At 33.1% G+C, this 20102-nt stretch overlaps 2 protein-coding genes across 2 annotated transcripts; one reads left to right on the top strand and one right to left on the bottom strand.

Annotated features, from left to right (window-relative positions):
- Positions 1–4032: 4032 nt before the first annotated feature.
- LOC100642324 (mediator of RNA polymerase II transcription subunit 15) lies at positions 4033–9245 on the bottom strand. Its single transcript, XM_003395198.3, has 3 exons — positions 9133–9245; positions 6873–6975; positions 4033–6179 (listed from the first exon to the last, which is right to left on the bottom strand). The coding sequence occupies exons 1-3, from the start codon at positions 9142–9144 to the stop codon at positions 5170–5172; spliced, it is 1125 nt and encodes a 374-aa protein (XP_003395246.1). The 5' UTR covers positions 9145–9245; the 3' UTR covers positions 4033–5169.
- Positions 9246–15784: 6539 nt separating this feature from the next.
- On the top strand, positions 15785–19723 carry LOC100644481 (procyclic form-specific polypeptide B1-alpha). The gene is made up of 3 exons (XM_003394973.4): positions 15785–15968; positions 16506–16769; positions 17370–19723. Exons 1-3 carry the CDS (start codon positions 15954–15956, stop codon positions 17799–17801), a joined length of 711 nt encoding a protein of 236 aa, XP_003395021.2. The 5' UTR covers positions 15785–15953; the 3' UTR covers positions 17802–19723.
- The last annotated feature ends 379 nt before the right edge of the window (positions 19724–20102 follow it).

The raw sequence follows: 20102 nt of genomic DNA, 5'->3' as shown, positions 1-20102 counted from the left end.
GTTAGAATATAAATAACTTTTTATGAATTTACCGTTTATTTTTTACTATAACAGACGTATACCTCTTAAAGTAGCTAAACTAACAAGTCATTGCCCATTTCAATGATGTCGTATTAAAGTACGCTTCTCTAACCATCAAATAAAAAATGGAAAATCAACAAAAACAGACTCCGTGCCTTTTCGGTATAGTCTCCATATGTGTCTCACATTCAGCAGTCCAAAAGAAATTCACCTTCTCTCCATACTAGAAACTACGAAAGGCAAAAAGAAATAGCAGAATAAGGTCGTAAATGGAATCTCAACGCATCGAAAAAGATAAAGAACGAATATTAAGCAAGACTGGTAGAATACAAGTTAATTGTCCAAAAGAATTTTTATTTAGAAACAGATTAGAAACATCTAACACAATCGCTATCACAAAGCACGTAAAATCTCAAAATCTAAAATTTATGTATCTTTTTATGCAATTAACGATATAGGACATCTGCTCAAATTCTATATTCACATAATGTTCTCATATATGTATAGGTGCTCTTATGAAGAATAGGATTCTATTTAGAATTCTATATGTACTGTATTATTGCTTCATGCAGTAGAGTCCCCTTTTTATTAAACACTTCGTTAAACAAATTATTCGAAAAGTTGATGGTCGTGACAAGCAGTTGCCATAAAACCTTACGTAACGCATGACAGCAGGTATTTATCTTCGTATTCAAGAATAAATTCCAGCCTCTATATTGACTATTAGCTTCTGTAGTGAATCTGTCACTAACTCTAACAATTCGTTTATCCTACTATTCTAACGTACTCATTAGATATTCATGAAAATAACCAACATGCAATTATAGTAAAACTCCTCTTCGGATCAACTTCATTGAAACACGATCGTAAGATATATATGTACGAATTTGCATCAGATTAAATACGAAATAAATAAACCTTCGCGGCATAAAATGAATGAGAAAGTACTTAAGGAAGTCGTAAAGTCACAAATTACCAACTCAGCATGATCACGTACTAGTACAAGATATTCCGTGCAGCATGTTTTTTACGTTTCGAACAATGTATTGCAATCTTGTTAAAGTGTATCGTATCATATCGAAGATTTTATTCTCCTTATTCAATCTTGCCGGAAGAGAATGGAAGGATCCGAACAAAATACGAAAAGCAAGAAGAAAGCATAATACAATCACGTTTCACGTATCAAGTCACGCTGATCCCATCGATTTCCTGTTCTCGCAGGGTCTAGAATGAAACCAAATATCTCATGATTCACGGTTCTCTGTAGTTCCTTGTAAATTAAACGCACATCTATTTGAACAATTTGAGATTAATGTTTTACTAAAATACTGAAACATTAGCAGACTATTAAAAAATATTATTATTAGTGAAATCGTACAAGTTGCAAGATACACGTTATTGTAGTACCAATAAATTCTCTTACACAACAATAAACAGCTTGGTAATAAAACACATGAATTTCTGAAACTATATTTTATCAATCACAGATCAGTTGATTCCTCTACTTCATTTGAAGTTGTAAGGTTATAAAAGAGAAATCTACCATTTATTATTTGTGATCTGTCAATTCTCCAATATTATTAGTTGATAAATCATTCAGGGAAAAAATGCAAATTGTGCACTCTAAGAAAGTGCAAAAACTGAAAGCGATTATCCTTTCGCGCATCATTGAGATAACTTCTAATTTATTAAACATATTTCCTACTTCATCGAACGAATCAGTTAGGCGAAGGGATTAATTGCCATGTCTTTGTCCGTTGCAAAACTTCCGGTCTTACGGTATTGCACCACTTGCAAACGAGGTGAGACCTTTTTAATTACAGGCAGCCTGGACTAAACAGAACCGAACTCATGACATCGTTCTCCTCAGTTCATATATTTTCTCGTACGTTGAGAATTTTACGAGAAACTTGTGTTGCTAGGTTTCATAAGGAAAGTGACAGCATTTCTCTGAACAAGGAAGAGCATGTAAATTGGTCTCGTGGCCTTCACGCTTCGTGAACGGATTCGCGTTGCTCTCGACAATTGCGATTATACTCATACACGCGTTCACCGTACTCTGCTGAGCTGCAACTTTCGTTTTTCCACTGACCACAGACACAAATGCATAATTCACCAGCGTGTCTTCGAGTTCGTCGATCTGAGAAAGGGTCGATGAAATTATAATCATTATAATTTCGCCCGTGTAACAAATAACGAGGATAACAGATGGATAAATTATAATTTGCTGAGTGACGAGAGGATTTATTCAACATCGAGGTCGATGGTTACGTGGTGTACTTCGTTATATGTTTTAAGTTCATTATATGTTTGCAGTATTTCCTTTAAGAGGTGCTTAATCAATAATGGAAATGCTATACTTGATTGTATATTGTATTTGGATGTCATGAAAATTTTGCGACATATTCTTGACTTATTGTTATCACCATACCTTCAATCGTCATTTTATTTTTATACAACAATGCATAACAAATGTTTATAATTTAGAGAAATGGTTTATTTTTATTCTTCTATTATCACATCGAAAATTATTTATTACACGAAAACATCTGTTAAAGCTAGTCTATATTTGAAACTCGGACGAACATGGAGTGTCGTAATTAAATTCAGATTCAAATATTTGCTTTTAGATAATTTGAAATTCATTGAAACTTTGATTAACAAGAATTTGATGATCAAAACTTTGATTACATTATTAAAAGCACTAGTATTATTTTACGAATGATAATAAAAAAAGGGCCACTGGGATATATTAAAATTATTAACAGTAGAAAACGTTCAAACGTGAAACTTTCAGAAATTATATTATTGGTTACGTTTCTGTTACTTATCTCTCCTGTAATTCAATTGTATTTTACTTGCGAAATCTAATGAAATAAATTCAGCTTTCGATTGCCACTTTAATTACGACACGTACGAAGCCACGGAGTATCATATTCCTTATGTTTGGAAAAATTCACAGTCCACTTCAAATAGTTTACAATAGATACGATAACATAAAACACAACATACAGAAACCTAAGGAAAAAAGTAATATATTCCATCAGAGAATCTACGATACAAAAATTTCAATTACTTTCCTAATCAAAAAAAAAAAAAAAAAAACTATTGCAATTCCATCGTGATTTCACCAAATTCCAATCGGAAAAAGAAAAGTCTTCTAATTAGAACATTCGTTACGCGCAGATATTTCCACTTCTTTATCTAATTAACGAACCGACATTGAGGCCAAGAATTACGTATCATTACTTCCTTACACTGTTCGTAAGCTCCAGAAGCTTGAAGTCCGAGTTTCTATCCAGATATCATCAGATATCTCAAGAAATATCGGTACGATAGATCCTGTGATCATCGATGCAAACAAATCGTTTGTATTTATTTTCCATCTGTCGATCAACGTTCGATATCACGTGTCGCTTTCTATAATCGTGGTTCGAGCACGCGTCTTTATTAGAAAGGTGGAAACCATCTGACTTTCTACGTTACACTTAATGAGAGCAGATTTATTAACGAGTAGCCGAGCAGATCGGCAATACCCGCGAAAATGTTCTTCCTTGAGCTACGATCTTAATAAATTCCGCTCGGAAGCGGTTCTCGAGAGATCGATAACCATTTCGTAATCACGGTCGAGTTACTTTTACGCCGGAAGTTCCGTTCACGCCACGTCCATTCGCTCGCGCGGACACGCGAGAAACGTTTTCATGGAAACGAAGAATGATTCCCACTTCAGTATGGGAAAACGTTCCAGCACGATAAAACGAAGGACTTGGTGGGATAGAAAGTATCGGAGCAAAGTTGCTTTCTTTTATTTTAACCCTGCTACATCCTTGAGATCACTTTCGATAGAATCGCGTTTTTCTATAGTTAAATGGTTTATTAAATGTCAGGAAAATATGAAAAAAGATTTGTAGGTTTTCGGGTTTTTTGTTTCAACTGTACACTAGAGATTGTTTTAGAACTAAATGATTCAAGGACTACGGTAAGGTTAATAAACATACAGTTTTTGTATAAAAGATTGTACTTGTTATTTTCTGTTTACAATCAATTGTAATTAATGAATTATAGTTGTTAAACTTGTATGACTTGTATAGCGACATAAATTATGTAGAGATTAATTCTTTTAGTTGGAATGTAAAGAAGGTCTAAAAAAGTATTTACTTCTAAAAGTAATTCATTTTATACACTCTACTTATGGTTATGTTTCTTGTTCTAAACGTACAGTAAAATTTATAAAATTGAATTTTATAGATTCAGTTATTATCCAAATGGAAAGATTAACACATAATCGTATCTATTTAAAGCTATAGAAAAGAACAAAAAAGATGTTAAAGTTGAAAGTTAGAATTACCAGAGTACACTTCGTTATTTGGCCAGAAAGTGTAAACCTTTCTTTGTTTTTTAACGCGTCAAGACGAAGAATATTAATCTTCAGCAGTTTTTCTGTGCGACGGAGAAAGTCGAAGGTTTGAGGAAAATATTCTAATTTCATTTGGCAACTTATTTTATCACAAGTAACTAATAACTTTGAGAACAAGCGTGATCAAAGATATTCTTTTCAAAACAGTATCTTTTCATAACTCTGTTTAACAATTATATAAAAAACGTTTCACAATTATATAAAAAACAGAACGTTTCATTAATACGCACATTTGTTTTGGATGTGTTCATAAAAATTCTAAAGTGAGATTGTATGTAAATTTATATAAGTTGTAAATAATTATTATTAAAAATTTGAAGCGATGAAGAATAATTTAAAATAGAACTATAACAAAAATGAAATAAGTTATTCAAATTCACTGTATACCGACAGAAAAGTAAGATTTCCGAATCTTCGTTTCATGCTAAATTCAACAAAATATCCAATTTTATTCCAGATTTTAAATGAATAAAAACTAAAATAATTAAATAGATGCGAAAATAAAATAAGAGCAAAAATAGTTTGTTGCCTCATTTCCTCCAACACTGAATTCAAACTAAATCTAAACAGTCACAAAATCCAACATACTAACTACAAGTAGCTCTAAACCCCAAATTCCATCCCCAGATACCCTTTCCTCAAATCCCTCAATCCTCCCCACCCGCCAATCTCAACGCGTCGATCCACCAAATAAACCAAATAAATTCCACCTGTTTCATATTTCAGCCTTCTCAATGCCTCTGACTTTCTTCAACAGGCTTAGTCGTCCCATAGTCGCCTTCGTACTGATCGTTATTCACGTAATAAACCTTGCTTCGATACCGATATGGCCCTTTGGTCTCAGCTGGAAACGGTTTCGGTACGAACAACGATTTTGGTTTGTAAGAAATAGTATTCGCGATAACTTCGTATGGTAACCGTGCCTGATACTGCAACAATTGTTGGATCTCCATTGGCATGTTTTTGTCGATGACCAATTTTTGAGGAATTGGCGGCGGTAGCCTCTCGACTGGCACTGATATGTGTTCCACTTGTGGCTCCTGTTGCTCTCGTTGCTCGTAGTCCTCTTTGTATACTATTTTGCCTTGCAAACTTCTATCTGCGTAGTCCCTTCTAGATTTATGTTGCTCCTCTTGTTCATAATTCTCGTGTTCGTATTGAGAAATGCCAGCATTTGCTGGTTGCTGATCGTATTGTTGAGCAATTGGAGCATTGGATGGGTAAGCGAAAGAGGCTGAGTCAGGATGGATACTTTGTGGCTTGAAGTCTTCTAGAATCACTTGTTTCGCCTGAGACGGAGCATTTGAGTATCTGTATTGAACTTGATTGAGATCAGATTGAGGTGCCACCGGAGCTTGAGGTTGTGGATAAACTTTATATTGAAGTTGATTTGGATCTGGTTGTTCTTGTACAGGCTGAGGTTGAGCGAATGTCTTGTATTGTATCTGGTTGGGAATTTGCTGAGGTTCCGGTTGAGTTTGATGTTGTAAGTACGATCTATGTTCCAATTGGTCGGGTTCGATTTGCACGAGTTCAGATTGAGATTGCTGCTGACTCACGTATGATTGTTGAGAATGAACTGATTGTTGAGGATAAGCTGATTGTTGAGGATGAGCTGATTGTTGAGGATGAGCTGATTGTTGAGGATGAGCTAATTCTTGTTGTTGGGGGATTTGGGAATTTTCTAGGCGAGAATGGAATTGGTTCTGCGCGCCGAAGAACTTCCAATCAACCTTCAGACCTGTAAAGAAGATGCGCGTGGTAATTAGTAGCCGGTTTTTGGTTGTGTGATAAGCAATCTGCAGATATTCGCACAAATGCATATTCTTATAGCAACTAAGAAATAAATTAATAACAAACTACATAATTAGCGACAGACTAAAATTAATCGGAAATTATCTATGTGTACAAATTATGTGTACATGATCGATCAGTATAAATGAACAAATTGTTCAAATAACCTATATATAATAAGATTTACGATATTACTCAGAAAAATAACATTTCATTCGCTCCAATCTAGTACTACATCTAACACACATAATATATACATAATTAATGTTCAGATCTTCATTAGCAATGAATAAAACCTTATACACAAATCATCTACAATAAAAGACACTTCCTGAATCTAAAATTTTCTAGACCTCTTACGAAAACAATTACATAATCATTACATCAATTATACAATACGCATGGCAAACAAACAATATACAATTACACAACTATCCAGCAATTACTCTATCTCGGTACAATATGTACATTAGTAACACCCAATTAAGTTGTTCTAGAACTAAAGACAATCGTCTAAACAACTCAATCACGATCAGTTCGTACCTTCAATCAGGAAAAAGAATTCCGATTCTAACTAGCTGATCTCTATTATTCATAAAAAATATTTAATTGTCCAAGTTTTCAACTTAGCTCTACTCACCATTTGGATCATGGTACTTAATTTGCGCCTGGGGTGTACGAACAGAACGCTGCGCGTTCTTCTCTTGCGCCACCGTCGTCGAAACCAAAACGATAAAGAGGATCTGCGAACAGATTGAATCGCCTATAAATTACTGCTTATGAGAAGGCTCCCCACCTTTGTGAGGGTTCTCCATTTCTCTAAGGACGAACGCAACGATGCTGTAATAGGTAATGGATTCGTTAGAAAGTAAAGTCTTCCTAGACGGTCGTCTTTCTCCGCGGCTCGTTGGAAATCAACGCCACCGACGACGTCTCACCCGGAAGAGAATTCGTACGATCGTTTTGTTCAATAAAACATTTGACTAGCAGAAACGTTTCCGCCTTTGTCCCGCAATCGCTTTTGTATCAACTCGACTCTGTGCCATACAGAATGATCCACGCGAGGGTCGTTGCAATGAAACAGTTTCACTTTCTTCTGTAATCGTTCGAAATTATCATAAAGTTAAGACTATGTTCGCCAGCGTTATGAACCGCGCACAACGACTGTTTAATAACTTTTAACTGTGGGAAATTAAGGCTGACTACGTTTAGGCTCGAATAAACGTTTTCTTTCGTAATGTCGATTTGAATATTGGATCGCCGATTAGCTTGAATGAATTATGCATATTCGTGGTTTGGAGTAGTTCAGTTGATGTTGCTACGGAATTTTAAATGTTTCTGGGTTGTGAGAGCTTCAAAAGCTATATAAATTGTTAATTGTAATTTTCCAGATTTTTAATCTTACCTGTCATTCGTTTTATGTTAAACAGTTTGTTTTCTATAATTGAACGTTTGATAGAATTAAATCACATATAAGTAAAATTTTTATCAATAATTGATATACATATATATATAAGATTTTACATGATAAATTATATGCATATGCACATACAATTTTGCTCAAAGTTAAAGTTCATTACTCTTTTAGAAATTATTTTCACTAATAATTATTTTCTTCTGAAGTTAATTAACTTCGTTGTAAATCAAATTTAACTGTGTAATTTCAGAAAAGAAATCTGTTCAGAAGATGCCACGATCGATTCAAGATCATCATGATTCAAGATTGAATCTCACTCTGTATGAAATTATTAATTTTTAAAATTAATTTTTCTAAACGAATTTTGTATATATAATAACACGATCATATTTCATGCACACGTATAATAAATTACAACATTTATAATAGTATATCATATTGTATGTATCATATATATCATAGTATTATATAAAATCAATCTTTATTTCCTTTATTAATACTAAAAACGGGAATTCGTCTACTTTAGAGTATGAAACATGCATGAGTGAATCGAACCTTGAACTAGCGTAATGCTAAGCCACTACATAATTAATTCACGATTTCTGTTCACGGTTCTGTTTACATGCATGAAACAGAATAGCCGCCAAGAAGAAATTAAAAGAATACATTTTTAGAGAAATAAATTAGAAATAATTAGTTGTAAAAAATTCAAATCACTCTGATTTATTGTAATTTTCAATTTCAAATAACCTACAACTATTAGAAGATTTGTAATTAACAAGATCCTAAAAAGATAAAGTAATAAGGCTTTTAAACTATAAATCACATTATAATTTACGTGAGGGGATTCATATGCTTAAAAAAATGTCTAAAAAATTTTAATTTAGCTTACTTACTAGTTTCATTAAATTAATTAAAATTGTCAAAAAATCTACGAATGTGTAAAAAGAAATAAGTAAATCAACCGAGCTCTCGGCATTAAACAAACTTTTCTATATAAAACAAACTACCAAATATAAAGCTAAATTAAAATAAATTCCTCGATACAAATAAGTTCTTCGAATGTCACAAACGATAACATGAAAAATTCAAGTGACTGTGTCAAGCGTCTACAAAACACAGTTTTTATACCATAATACCGTCACTGCTACTTTTCCTACTTGAGCTTATCATGATAAAAAGCAACAAGAAAAGAAACTACTCGTTCCTAAACACTAACTAGTAGTATTCACTTTTCGTAAACATTCGACTCATCGACTCAACGTATCGGTAAAATCGCGATCCATCACTGACAACCCTTTGCAGCACAAATACACTGCAACTTATACGTGTCACTCACTAAAGACTATCGTAAAGAAATAATATAAATATTCGACACTTGATATGCTGTATCTAACATCGATAGAAAATAGAAGATAAAGTTAAAAAACTGGGATCACCATGATACGATTTTGAGCAGAGTCGAAGGGTTTCATGCACTCACTCGAAGTCTCATGGCTGGCTGCGAGAAAATGATGAACGTGGATGCTCGGTTCGCGGGTCTACGAGCGGAAATCAGTCGACGGAGCTACCGTTGCTCTTCTATATACTCGGAGTCGAGCCGGTGTAATTGGTCGGCTAAGCAGACGGCCGGTGACTACCTACTTTTAAAGTAATTCTGCCTCCGGTAACGAGCGAACCACCGAGACCCTCGGGATATTATCTGGGCCGATTGCAAGAATGCGTCGCTGGCGCAACTTCGTTACAAAGTCGATCTAAGAAGCTGCGGACACTGGAGTGTCCGAGGTTACCGTGATTTGCAACAATAGGGGGAACAATAATAGAGGATCGACAATCGACGGTAAAGTCTGCCATTGATGATACTTCCAAGAAAGGTAGAGAACCATAGTGGCGAGCAAAATAATTTAATTTAATTTTTAAGAATTTACCCCTCTGTTGCATTCTTTTTTCTATTTTTAGAAAATCTCTTCAGAAGGATATGATAAGAATTAGAAAAAAAATGAACAATGTAGCTACTTAGATGTAAGTTATTTTTTCTTCGACAAACCTAATGTCTCTAATCATAGATAGAAACATAGAGCCATTCTATAAAAGATAAAAAAAAAGAGAGAATACAGTTCCAAAGACTTTCAAAGTCTCTTTATCTGCAAATCAGAATGTAATGACTCGAGAGAAAAACAAAAGCCATTCCGTCATACGTGTCGTAAGCGACTGCTTTGCATATAGATTGTGCATAACTATGTTTATAACGTGCAAACGATCTTCCATAATTGGTACGAAAAACGTTTATTGGCGCTGATAATGGCCGCAAAAATATTTACTAAAGTGAAATAAAAATTTATATTTGTTATCGATAATACGAAGTAACAATAAGATTGTCGAGCTTTGATGAATCAGTCTCGGATGAAGTAGATGCCATCTGCTGTATCCCTGAACTTTCAACTATAAAAATACGACAGAACAGACCGTAAATTGTAAGCTTGTAAGATGTACAGGTGTATCCTCACTTCTCGTGTACGTATGTGTATCTCAATGAAAATATACGTGTACGATCGATTTCATTCAATACAAAATTTTATCGAGTTTCTTCTGAGATCCTCGTATGTATACATTCTATCATGTATTACATTTTTAACAATTTGTTTTAAGATCTTTTAGATACTACCTAGTAGAATCGTGTTAATGTATAATTTAAATTAAAATAAAGTTACAAGTTGGTAAAATTACTGATATTATTATTAGGTATGTTATTAGGTATATATCATTAGTAAAAAGTTTCTGCTTTTAGTAGTCACTGTATAGAACGTTCCATGTACTTATCCTATCAGCATTCGAATGTATTCGATGACAATCTTGTTAAACGCAATTTTCAGAAACGTTGCCCACTCGTTGCGAAAGCACGATTCGCGGAACTTGTTTTCGAGGCGAAAATTTATTAAATCGATCAGTGTGAAAAAATGTCAGCTAATGCGCAAAATTAGAGGATATTATGTGGACATTATAGAAGGGAACCATAATACGTTCTAAACGAACTTTAAGAACCTCATAAACCAGACTTCTAAGGGGGCAACCTCGGCTTTTTTTATCGGACTAGAAAAATCACGGTAATTTTCGAAATTACCAGATCCTCGTTACCATCATTACGACACGTACTTCTCAAGAGAAACAGAAACACGAAAGCAGGAAGTTTTTGCTTTAACCCAAAGAACTCGAAGAACGTAATCTTTTTCCTTTACATCAATTTCAGTTTCAAGCATGCTCGTAATTAATATACTAACAGTTGTATCTCGTTCAAACGGCAATGAAGTGTTATTGCACCCATTATACAAAAGTCGACTGATTGCAACATCATTTTGCAATACTCAGTTGAGAAAGATGGTACTTATATATATTTATAAATTTGATTTCGTAATATTTATACAGTTAGGATTAGAGCACAGACGTCTCTACGTTTATTTGAAAGTATAAATAAAAGTATACAAAATGTATACGACACGCTAAAATATGTAGAATATCCAAACTAATGTACTTGGTGCAGTTAATCGCCATTTAATAGGGATTTATGTAATCTCTATCCTAAGACCATAATTTGCATATGTTTCGCGATCTAGATATGATATTTGATAGAAACATATAAATACAGGAATTAATCAATATTAACTTCGAAATATAATGAAGTTTTTATAACAGATTCATAACTATTTTATCATAGAACAATCTCCGTTCCCTTACACGTAGGTTGAAAGAATGCATTACGTAAAAACAGAAAAACCTTCAGCACAATGCACTTGTAACAAACAATCCAGGAAGAAAAAATGAAATAAATTACATACTCCACGTATTTTCACCCTCAATTGCTTAATTTCACTGGAGATTAAGTAGAGATTAGTTGCTACCGAGAAAACTGAGAAGCCCAACGACCAAAAGCTTTCTATGCATGTAATCCTGAGAGGATTTTGTTTTATTAAGATAAGAACACTAAAAATCGAATATTAGTATAAAAATTATAGATACACCGTTCATACAAAAATCGTATAAAATATAAATGAGACCTATTATTTTTTAGGTGCAATAATTTTATTACCAAACCTCTGTATTAATAAACTATCACAGAGAATGACGCTATTTTCCCAAACTTTTCACCAGTTGTATGGAAACCTCGTAAACGATCTATACAGCATATTTTGGTGAACGATTAAAGTTCAACGTTCTACAGTCCTCCGATCGTTTTAGTGAACACAAGTGGCAGATATTTCTTTAAAAGTCAACGTATATAATATTGAACACAAGAAGCACGTCGAACGTTGGAAACTTACGGAACAGTGTAACTGAAAAATCATTTTTTCCTAAAACGTGCTAAATATATTTTAGAATGTTATTCGACGTCTCCGTTTTATTATTTCCTATGTTCTGTAGAGTTTGAAAAAGTCGACGATACAGAGATCCAGGGAACAAGTGGAGCTACAAAGCCGAATGATCGAGTTGAGAGATAGACTGATCTCGCGAAGTTAATTAATCATGCATGCCTTGTTCCACAACGTACCAAAAAATGCAGCACGAACCATCAGCGAGGAAAGTTCTTCGATGATATTCGAAAGGCTTGACGAGAAAAAAGGATACATTCTGCGGAAATGGGCGGAGAAAGTCCATCGTAAGTAAGAACTACGTTTCCACGGAACTGCTCAAAAATAGAAGGTTGTTCGATGTTCACTGCTGGATATTAAAACAATTGGCGATTCTTTTCATTCCACGTGCATGATGAAATTACATTTTTACTTGATTGAAGTGAAGTTATGCAATGGAACATCGCCATTAGCAGGTTTCTTAATTAAAAAGAAATAATTAAAGTACAAGATTTTGTTTGAAATAACGAGAATTTCAGTTTCAGAAATTAATTTCAGAATAATTTCAGAAATTATTATCTTTCTATTTTGAAAATAATTAAAGAGAAGTAACTTTAGCTTATGTAAAGACTAGTTAAATTATTTCTTGAAATTGTTTTTATCTTAGTCAGTACTAGTCAGTTCGGATAGGATAATGGATTTAATTTAAAGAAAATTTTCATAATCTTCAATATTCGTATTATGTATATATTTGAGTAAATAATAATTTGTTAAATATTTTATTTAAATGATTCTTAGACTTTGAGCATTACCCTTCGTACAATTGCGTCGATCAAATCGAACAAAATCTCATTCGATGATGTTGTAAAAGTTGACTGGCTGACTCACCAAGATGTATAGTAATATGGAAATGAAAGAAAGGAGAGTAATGACGCGGCAACCGAAGCAACGTTAATTATGATAATTGCAGAAATCAGAAGTTATTACTGTGAAACGTTGGCATTGGCTCGTAGCGAAACGATAGAATAAAAATGATATCGATCACACGTTGCAACTACTACAGTTTTATAAATTAACAAATATGTATACAAAATAGATAACTTCTGAGAGGATAATTTGTTCCTGTAGTTTCTCTCTTTGTCTCCTTTTTGTCTGATGCGAGGTAAATGCTCTTAAAGATTGCCTATAAGGAAATGGAAAGTGGCTCGTTTGGACACTGCATTAAACACGCGCTTCCTTAGAAGCGAATGCTCATAGGACAAAGAAGGAATGGTTTCTGTAAATATATTTAACATATATAATAGAATATATATGTTATATTTGCAACATAAATTTGTAGATTCAAATTTCTTTAGTATGCAGTTTAGTATCTTTATCTGTTGTGATATATTCAAGGTGCGCTAGTTATGTGGCAATATTGAATATCTTGGCAATCAATAGATCATAAATACCAGAAAATGTAACAGGATATTATGTTATGTGCTGTGTAATAGTAAGAAAGTTAATTAATAGTATAAGGGGCTAAGCAATTTTTCCTTCGTTATTCACCCTATAAATTTAAAATTATTTCAATATCAGGAGTACGTAGGTGTTTTCAGTTAATGTTTGCGAAACGTTTTGCCAGAAATTATACTAAATTCGCTGATTACATACTAGATTTGGGGATCCCGATATTCGTGTAAAGTAATAAAATAAATGTATTAACAGAAAGATAAAGTAGGATCGAAAAAGATTGTATTTGTTACGGTTCTTAAAAAGTTGGATATTAAAATATCAGAATTAGAGTAATTTTATATATTTTAATACCGCTATCTATATCTAATTTTTTTTAATCAATATTGAAATTTTAGAAGTGAAAACTAATTTCAATTTAAAAATCACTCCGTTAATTGGTGATCTAATTCCATTTCATATTGTACAAGAAAAACTACTAATCGTTTTCTTTTGCGTGTATAGAATGTATATGTAAAAATGCATATGAAATGATGAAATATTATTACGAAAAACGTAATCGAACGCGAGATTTGTAAGATGAAAATTAGTGGAACTACTTTTCATCTTACAAGAAAGATACATAACATGGCAAATTATCTAACGAGATTAAAAAACATCATAACTACATATTATGATATTCTAAAATTGAAAGTGTGCTTCAATCCCTTCGCTTCTCTTTAAAACTCTGCCGTTTTGTTAAAATCATATCTATAAATATCTTCCTCTTTTATATTCAAATAAATAATGAACAAAATTCGTTGAAATCTTTTCTTTATGGCATTCAAACAAACGTAAATATAAAGCAACAAATTTATAGAAGGCTATCGTAAAAATACATTTCGTTATTTCCAGAGAAATGCTTGTGAAGCGTATGTCGAATTTAGGAATAAGAAGTAGTGATAGAATGACCTCAGATTGATGGTGAAATACTCATTAGTTAATCGTAATGCGGAATTGCAATAAACATTCTTTATAAATCAAGTTTTCGTAACCCAGTTTGACTACTATTTCGCTATAGCAAAGAAACTGACTTTGTAAAATGTTGTAAGGGGATGCTAACATTAATAAGAAGGTTTTATATTCTCAAGAAACAATTGCCATATTTCAATTTTCTGATTTATAAAAATCCATAAAACATTATATCCAGGCTCCAAAGCAAAAGTGAGAAGTGTAAGTCGATTACTTATAATTCAGTAGAAATAAGTTGACTATTTATTCTCCTGTAGTGAAAGTAAAGAAAGGTGCAATTCATTTTTTCTATTGTTTCGGAATTAATATAAGTACGTATGTATAAGTCATAATATATATGTATACGTATAATCTATGTATAATCTTATATATAATATAAATATATATACTTCCTTGATAATCCATCTTACATTGTTGACTCTTATTTAGATAAATATAATGAAAGATTTCTATCGAGGTACGTATATTGCGTTAATTAATTTTCTATTATAAGTTCGATCTAAAATATTATTTTATAATTATTTTATATTTTCGACACTAGTGCAAAGCGGCAAAATCGCGAATCTTCTGTACGAGTTACCCGCTGCTCATAAGATAATATACAAGTCGGTAAGTAAGGGTTCTGATATAATCGGAACCGCACTACCTACAGTCGCAAACAATAGATCATCTGTACTCACCTATATTTCGTCAGTGCCTCTACGTCTATGCCATCTCTGGACACACGAATGTCGTCCTAGCAATATACATGGAAGGGGTTAACAATGATAATTAGTGTTCCTATCTTTTATCAAACGATCTTGCTGTTTCCATTTCCAAATTTATTTTAAATTCTTAGAATTTTATATTCTACATTATTAATTGATTACATTACGAAAATTTTTTCATTGAAACAAAAAAAATTGCAAATGTACAAAAAATGTATTTATAAAACGAAAAACAAAATGCAACGTAATAACTGATTATAGTAAATTAAACATTAATGGGAATAGGCGATCCTTCCATCAAAGTACATTATTCGATACAACGAAAACAGTGTTCAAAATGTCTTGCTTTTTAAGCATTGTTGCACTTAAAGTTACATTAAACTAATTTACATTGCAATAAAGTTACATTAAAATAATTATAATTTTAATGGACATCCGCAGGATATCCGATGTTTCTGCAACAAAATTCTCATTTCAAGGCGAGATTCTCAATCAAATCTACGATCTATAACCATAATTATTTATTGTACATCGAATATTATAGTGTAACAGTGAAAATGCTGATTCAAGAAATGTCAGAGCGAGTTAGAAAGAGGAAAGCCGAGTGGCGGTGGAAAGGCGTGGTAGAAGATCAGAGTGCAATCTGCATTATTCTGTAGCTGAGGCGCGCGGGCGGCCATCAAGGACTCTTCAGGTCAACGTGATCCAATCTGCCGTATAAAACGCCCCTCTCGACGGTCCTTCGAGCACTGTTGTACTTCTCGTCGCCCCGTTGTCGTTATTTCTCCATTATGTATGCGATATTCGTAAGTACTCGCTTTCAATTTTACTTCAAAACTTTTTACCACGCATTGTCAAAATCCAACAAAATCGATTACTTCTTCGTTGCATCTGTGGTGTACTTGTAATACCACGGAACGAATATGCCACTCGTTGTTACTTTTTTAACTCGCCCCGCTTTTGTAGCAGTTCATTTATATCTCATCGAGCGTTAATTCGAAGAAAATACAAAGAATAAGTAATTTTGTCTAGGAGATACTTGTTTGTTCAACAGAACATTGTATTAAATGATTCCCATATGAACGTTTTGTTTTATTAAATATTTAAAATCTATTATTTAAGCTTCTATAATTATTTCCTATCTTAAAATATTGCTGACTAACTGATATTAGACATCTTCCTACCATGTAGCAAATATAATGTATTTAGTATAATTTAAAAAATGAGATAAAGTATACAAAGTTTCACAAATTAATCGAGCTTTATAATTCATTGTGGCAATAATTACATATCTTGTTCTTCCCTACTTTGTCGTTTCTAAAGTCATGAACTTAAATTGCCAGGCGTTACTATTCTACACGGTTGTATTGGCCTCGTGTCAATCGTCGAATAGACGATACCAGTCACCTCAACAGGCAGCAATTTTGAGTGACGCAAGATATCTGGCTGGAGATGGAACTTTTGGCGCCGCTTATTCACAAGAAGATGGTGTGGAATTCAAAGAGGAAAGCGACGTCTACGGGAATCGTCGTGGGTCTTACTCCTACGTCGATCCTACGGGTCAAAGACGCACAGTGACATATACGGCTGGGAAAAATGGCTTTCAGGTACGTTAGAATGTGGCAGAAAATCCTAGCTCTTTTCCGATTTAACATATGTTTCTTTTATAACATATGAGAAATAGAATATCAATATTGACAAGAGCTAAGCTATTACAGTAATATGGAAATTTATATAAATTTTGAAGTTAGAAAAACTAAAATTATTATAGTTTAGTTTTATATCTCGTTCGATAAGATAGAAATTTGCAACCAAATATTGTATAAGAAATTTTTGAATTGATTGATGGTTATTAATAATAAAGTTGTCCCTTTCTATATTTTTCGTAAATCTATTCGCTACTCATTTAGGAACATGGAACATTTAGGAACACTTACATACTTCTTTACAAAGGTATGATGATTTATTGAAGCACAATTCAGGCAAACCACTTTCTAACAATAACACAAAATTTAAATAACTTTTCTCACGATGATCCACATTATTAATAGCTATTTGAATATCACACTCATATAGCAAAACTCCCCCGTTACTAGCGAAATGATTCGTTTATGACATTAAATAGTAAATAGTAAACGTTACAATAGTTACTTTGATATTTACTATTTAATATTTAAATTTATTCCGATTCACTTTTATTTGAACAGGCCACAGGCGACGGCATTCCCGTTCCACCCCCGCAAGTTCCGCCTCAGCCAGAGTACGTACCACTACCGCAATACAACCCTCCCGATTATCAACCACCGCGATACAACCCATCCTTGCAATCGTATCAACGTCAGAGTCAACCAGTTTATGAAGCACAACCAGCACCTCAGCCCCAACCTCAACCTCAACCTCACCTTCCACCTCAACCAGTGTATCAATCTCAACCACAATACCAACCTAGACCTCAACCACCACCTGAAATTCAATCCATTCCTTCCTACAACCCACCGCCACAGTATCAACCTCCGGCTAGACCATTACCACAGTACAACGCTATAACGACGCCACCACCTCGAAGGTTTTACCCACCTGGAAAGTTAAACTTCAATAGGACTCCGGATGGCTACTCCTACACGTTTAATAAAAGTTAAGAAAAAGGTAATTAGGAATGGGAGTAACTTCTAATTTGTAATTTGTCATTGGTAAAATTTGGCCAATAATGTAGAAGAATAGAATAATATATGAAAGGGCGCAGGTTGTCATTTTATAAGGTAAATTTAGAAAGATAAAGATCTTTCATCTGATGAAATTCGTTCATATTCAAATTTTAAGGAAAATTGTCCTTTTTTAACGATCTATTTTAAACTCGAGAGAAAATTGATTAATTGATTATTATATGTTAGTTTATATGCATCTATCCTTTTGTTGATTTTCTTTTAGGTGTATGGTTAATATTTAAAACTTACTGGGTTCAGAAATAGAATATACTTATAAATTAGGATAAAATTGAATATCGTGTAAATTATACTTAAAGAGGAAAAGAAAAATGGAAAGAATAATTAGAATAATTCTATTAATTCTATTAATAAATCTTTGGAATCCTATTATAGAAATTATATGACGCAAGAGATTTCTGTGTATTATAATATGGATTTTCGCTGTGTATTGTGTAATATATCGTGTGCTTTTTGTAATTTATTAGAGTAGGACTAACCTTAGAATATTTGCTAATTTGCTCATATATCATTTATTTTCAATTTAGAGAGCTACATTTTCAAGAATTTCCACGTTTTATTTTGTATATCGTAGTTTAATAGTTTGTTGTAATAATGTTTTTCAATGATAGCCTATCTAAAATCTATTAAACCAAGCGTATCACAAAATTTTCGAAAAATTCTAAGAAATCTACTATCCGTAAATATCATAGGCGGAAATTAACAAACGATAAATTAAATGTGCGAGCATGCATTCATAATTAGGAGATTGTAGGTAGCCAGAGCCTTGTCCATGATCTTACCACAAGGTACCTGGCGTGAAACAAGTTGAACTTCCTCTGAAACACTGTATACAATCTATATAAATTCTTGAGGAAACGAATACAATATTTATTTTACCAATTAGGGAGGATTCCTTCGTCCACTTACATTATCGCTAATTATGGGTATAGTGTCAGGCAAATATTCGCGATAGAATAGATTAGATTAGTTGGAAAGTTCTATCGACTTCTTTCACTTAAAGTTTCTTTTAGTTCGATAATTTATATCTGCAAATATTCTATTAGCCAGAATAAAAATTTCCAATTACAAGGAAGCATTCCATTTTCCTCATAACATTTGCAAAGTGTACCATGAAACGGAGAAAGTATGCTTCGTGTATCGATGTGTCATTTCATTATGGCTCCTAGAAGAACTCCTAAAAAAGCGAAGAAATTATAAATTCTATGCTACAGAGGGAAAATGTAGACGATAAGTTTGAGTAGCGTTTCAGCAGCGTAAGGCGAAGAGTACCAATTAAAATTTCTCACTGAAGTGTTGGAATGAATTTAAATGGAGAGAAAGGAGAAGCATTAAATAAGAAATGTCGATAGGAATTTCCGACAGATCGAACGGTTCGCGTGAAATTAGCAGCGGTGTCATGTAAACTATTCAGCATTTTACAAACTCCATTGAATCGAATTTTCTTAATCGCTTCGATTGGACGACGCCCTGCGTTTCGCATAGCAATTCCCTTTACAAATGCGAGCACTATCCCGCGCACTTTGGGGTCACGTTACTTTCATTGAACAACCTTTGACGTATCCCATGCTATTGCAACGATCTACGAGGGATCCCACGATCCATGAGGGAGGATACGTGATCTTTTAGGCGTGATTCATACCTTATTGTAAATACAGGTTGAACGTGTAAGGCATCGTCTCTTGAAACAGCTTTCAGCAGGTTACAATAATTTCAATTATGCTTCATATCCTACTATATTGTATCATATCTAATTCTGTAATTTGGATAGAAGACTAAGATAGGATAGAAGTGATCGAACTAATTTCTACATCTAATAAACTGATATAAAAAAGGTATATGATCTCATTTTCTCGTTATAATGTCTTATTTATATTATTCTTGTATTACTATATTTTTCGTCTCTGGTATTATCTCCAACTCGTTATAATTAAAATATTGTAATAAATAAAATATACTGAAATAATGTGTGAAATTCTAATAAAAGACGGCAGTAGTTGAACAAATGAACAATAAAGAGAATAAAATATCGGATAAATATTATTAAATAATAATTACTAATTTAAAATTCAATCGAAATATTATAGTTATCACGTAAATGAAATCTTACAAGCAAAATAAGTATAAGCGCATAAAATAGTGTGCATTTAGGATGGAACGTACCTAAGTACATATACAAATAGAAACAGAAATTAGACATTATTCGAAAAACATATT

Source organism: Bombus terrestris, chromosome 4, assembly GCF_910591885.1.
Source record: "Bombus terrestris chromosome 4, iyBomTerr1.2, whole genome shotgun sequence".
NCBI classification, from domain to species: Eukaryota; Metazoa; Arthropoda; class Insecta; order Hymenoptera; family Apidae; genus Bombus; species Bombus terrestris.
This window is presented reverse-complemented; position numbering and strand designations above follow the sequence as displayed.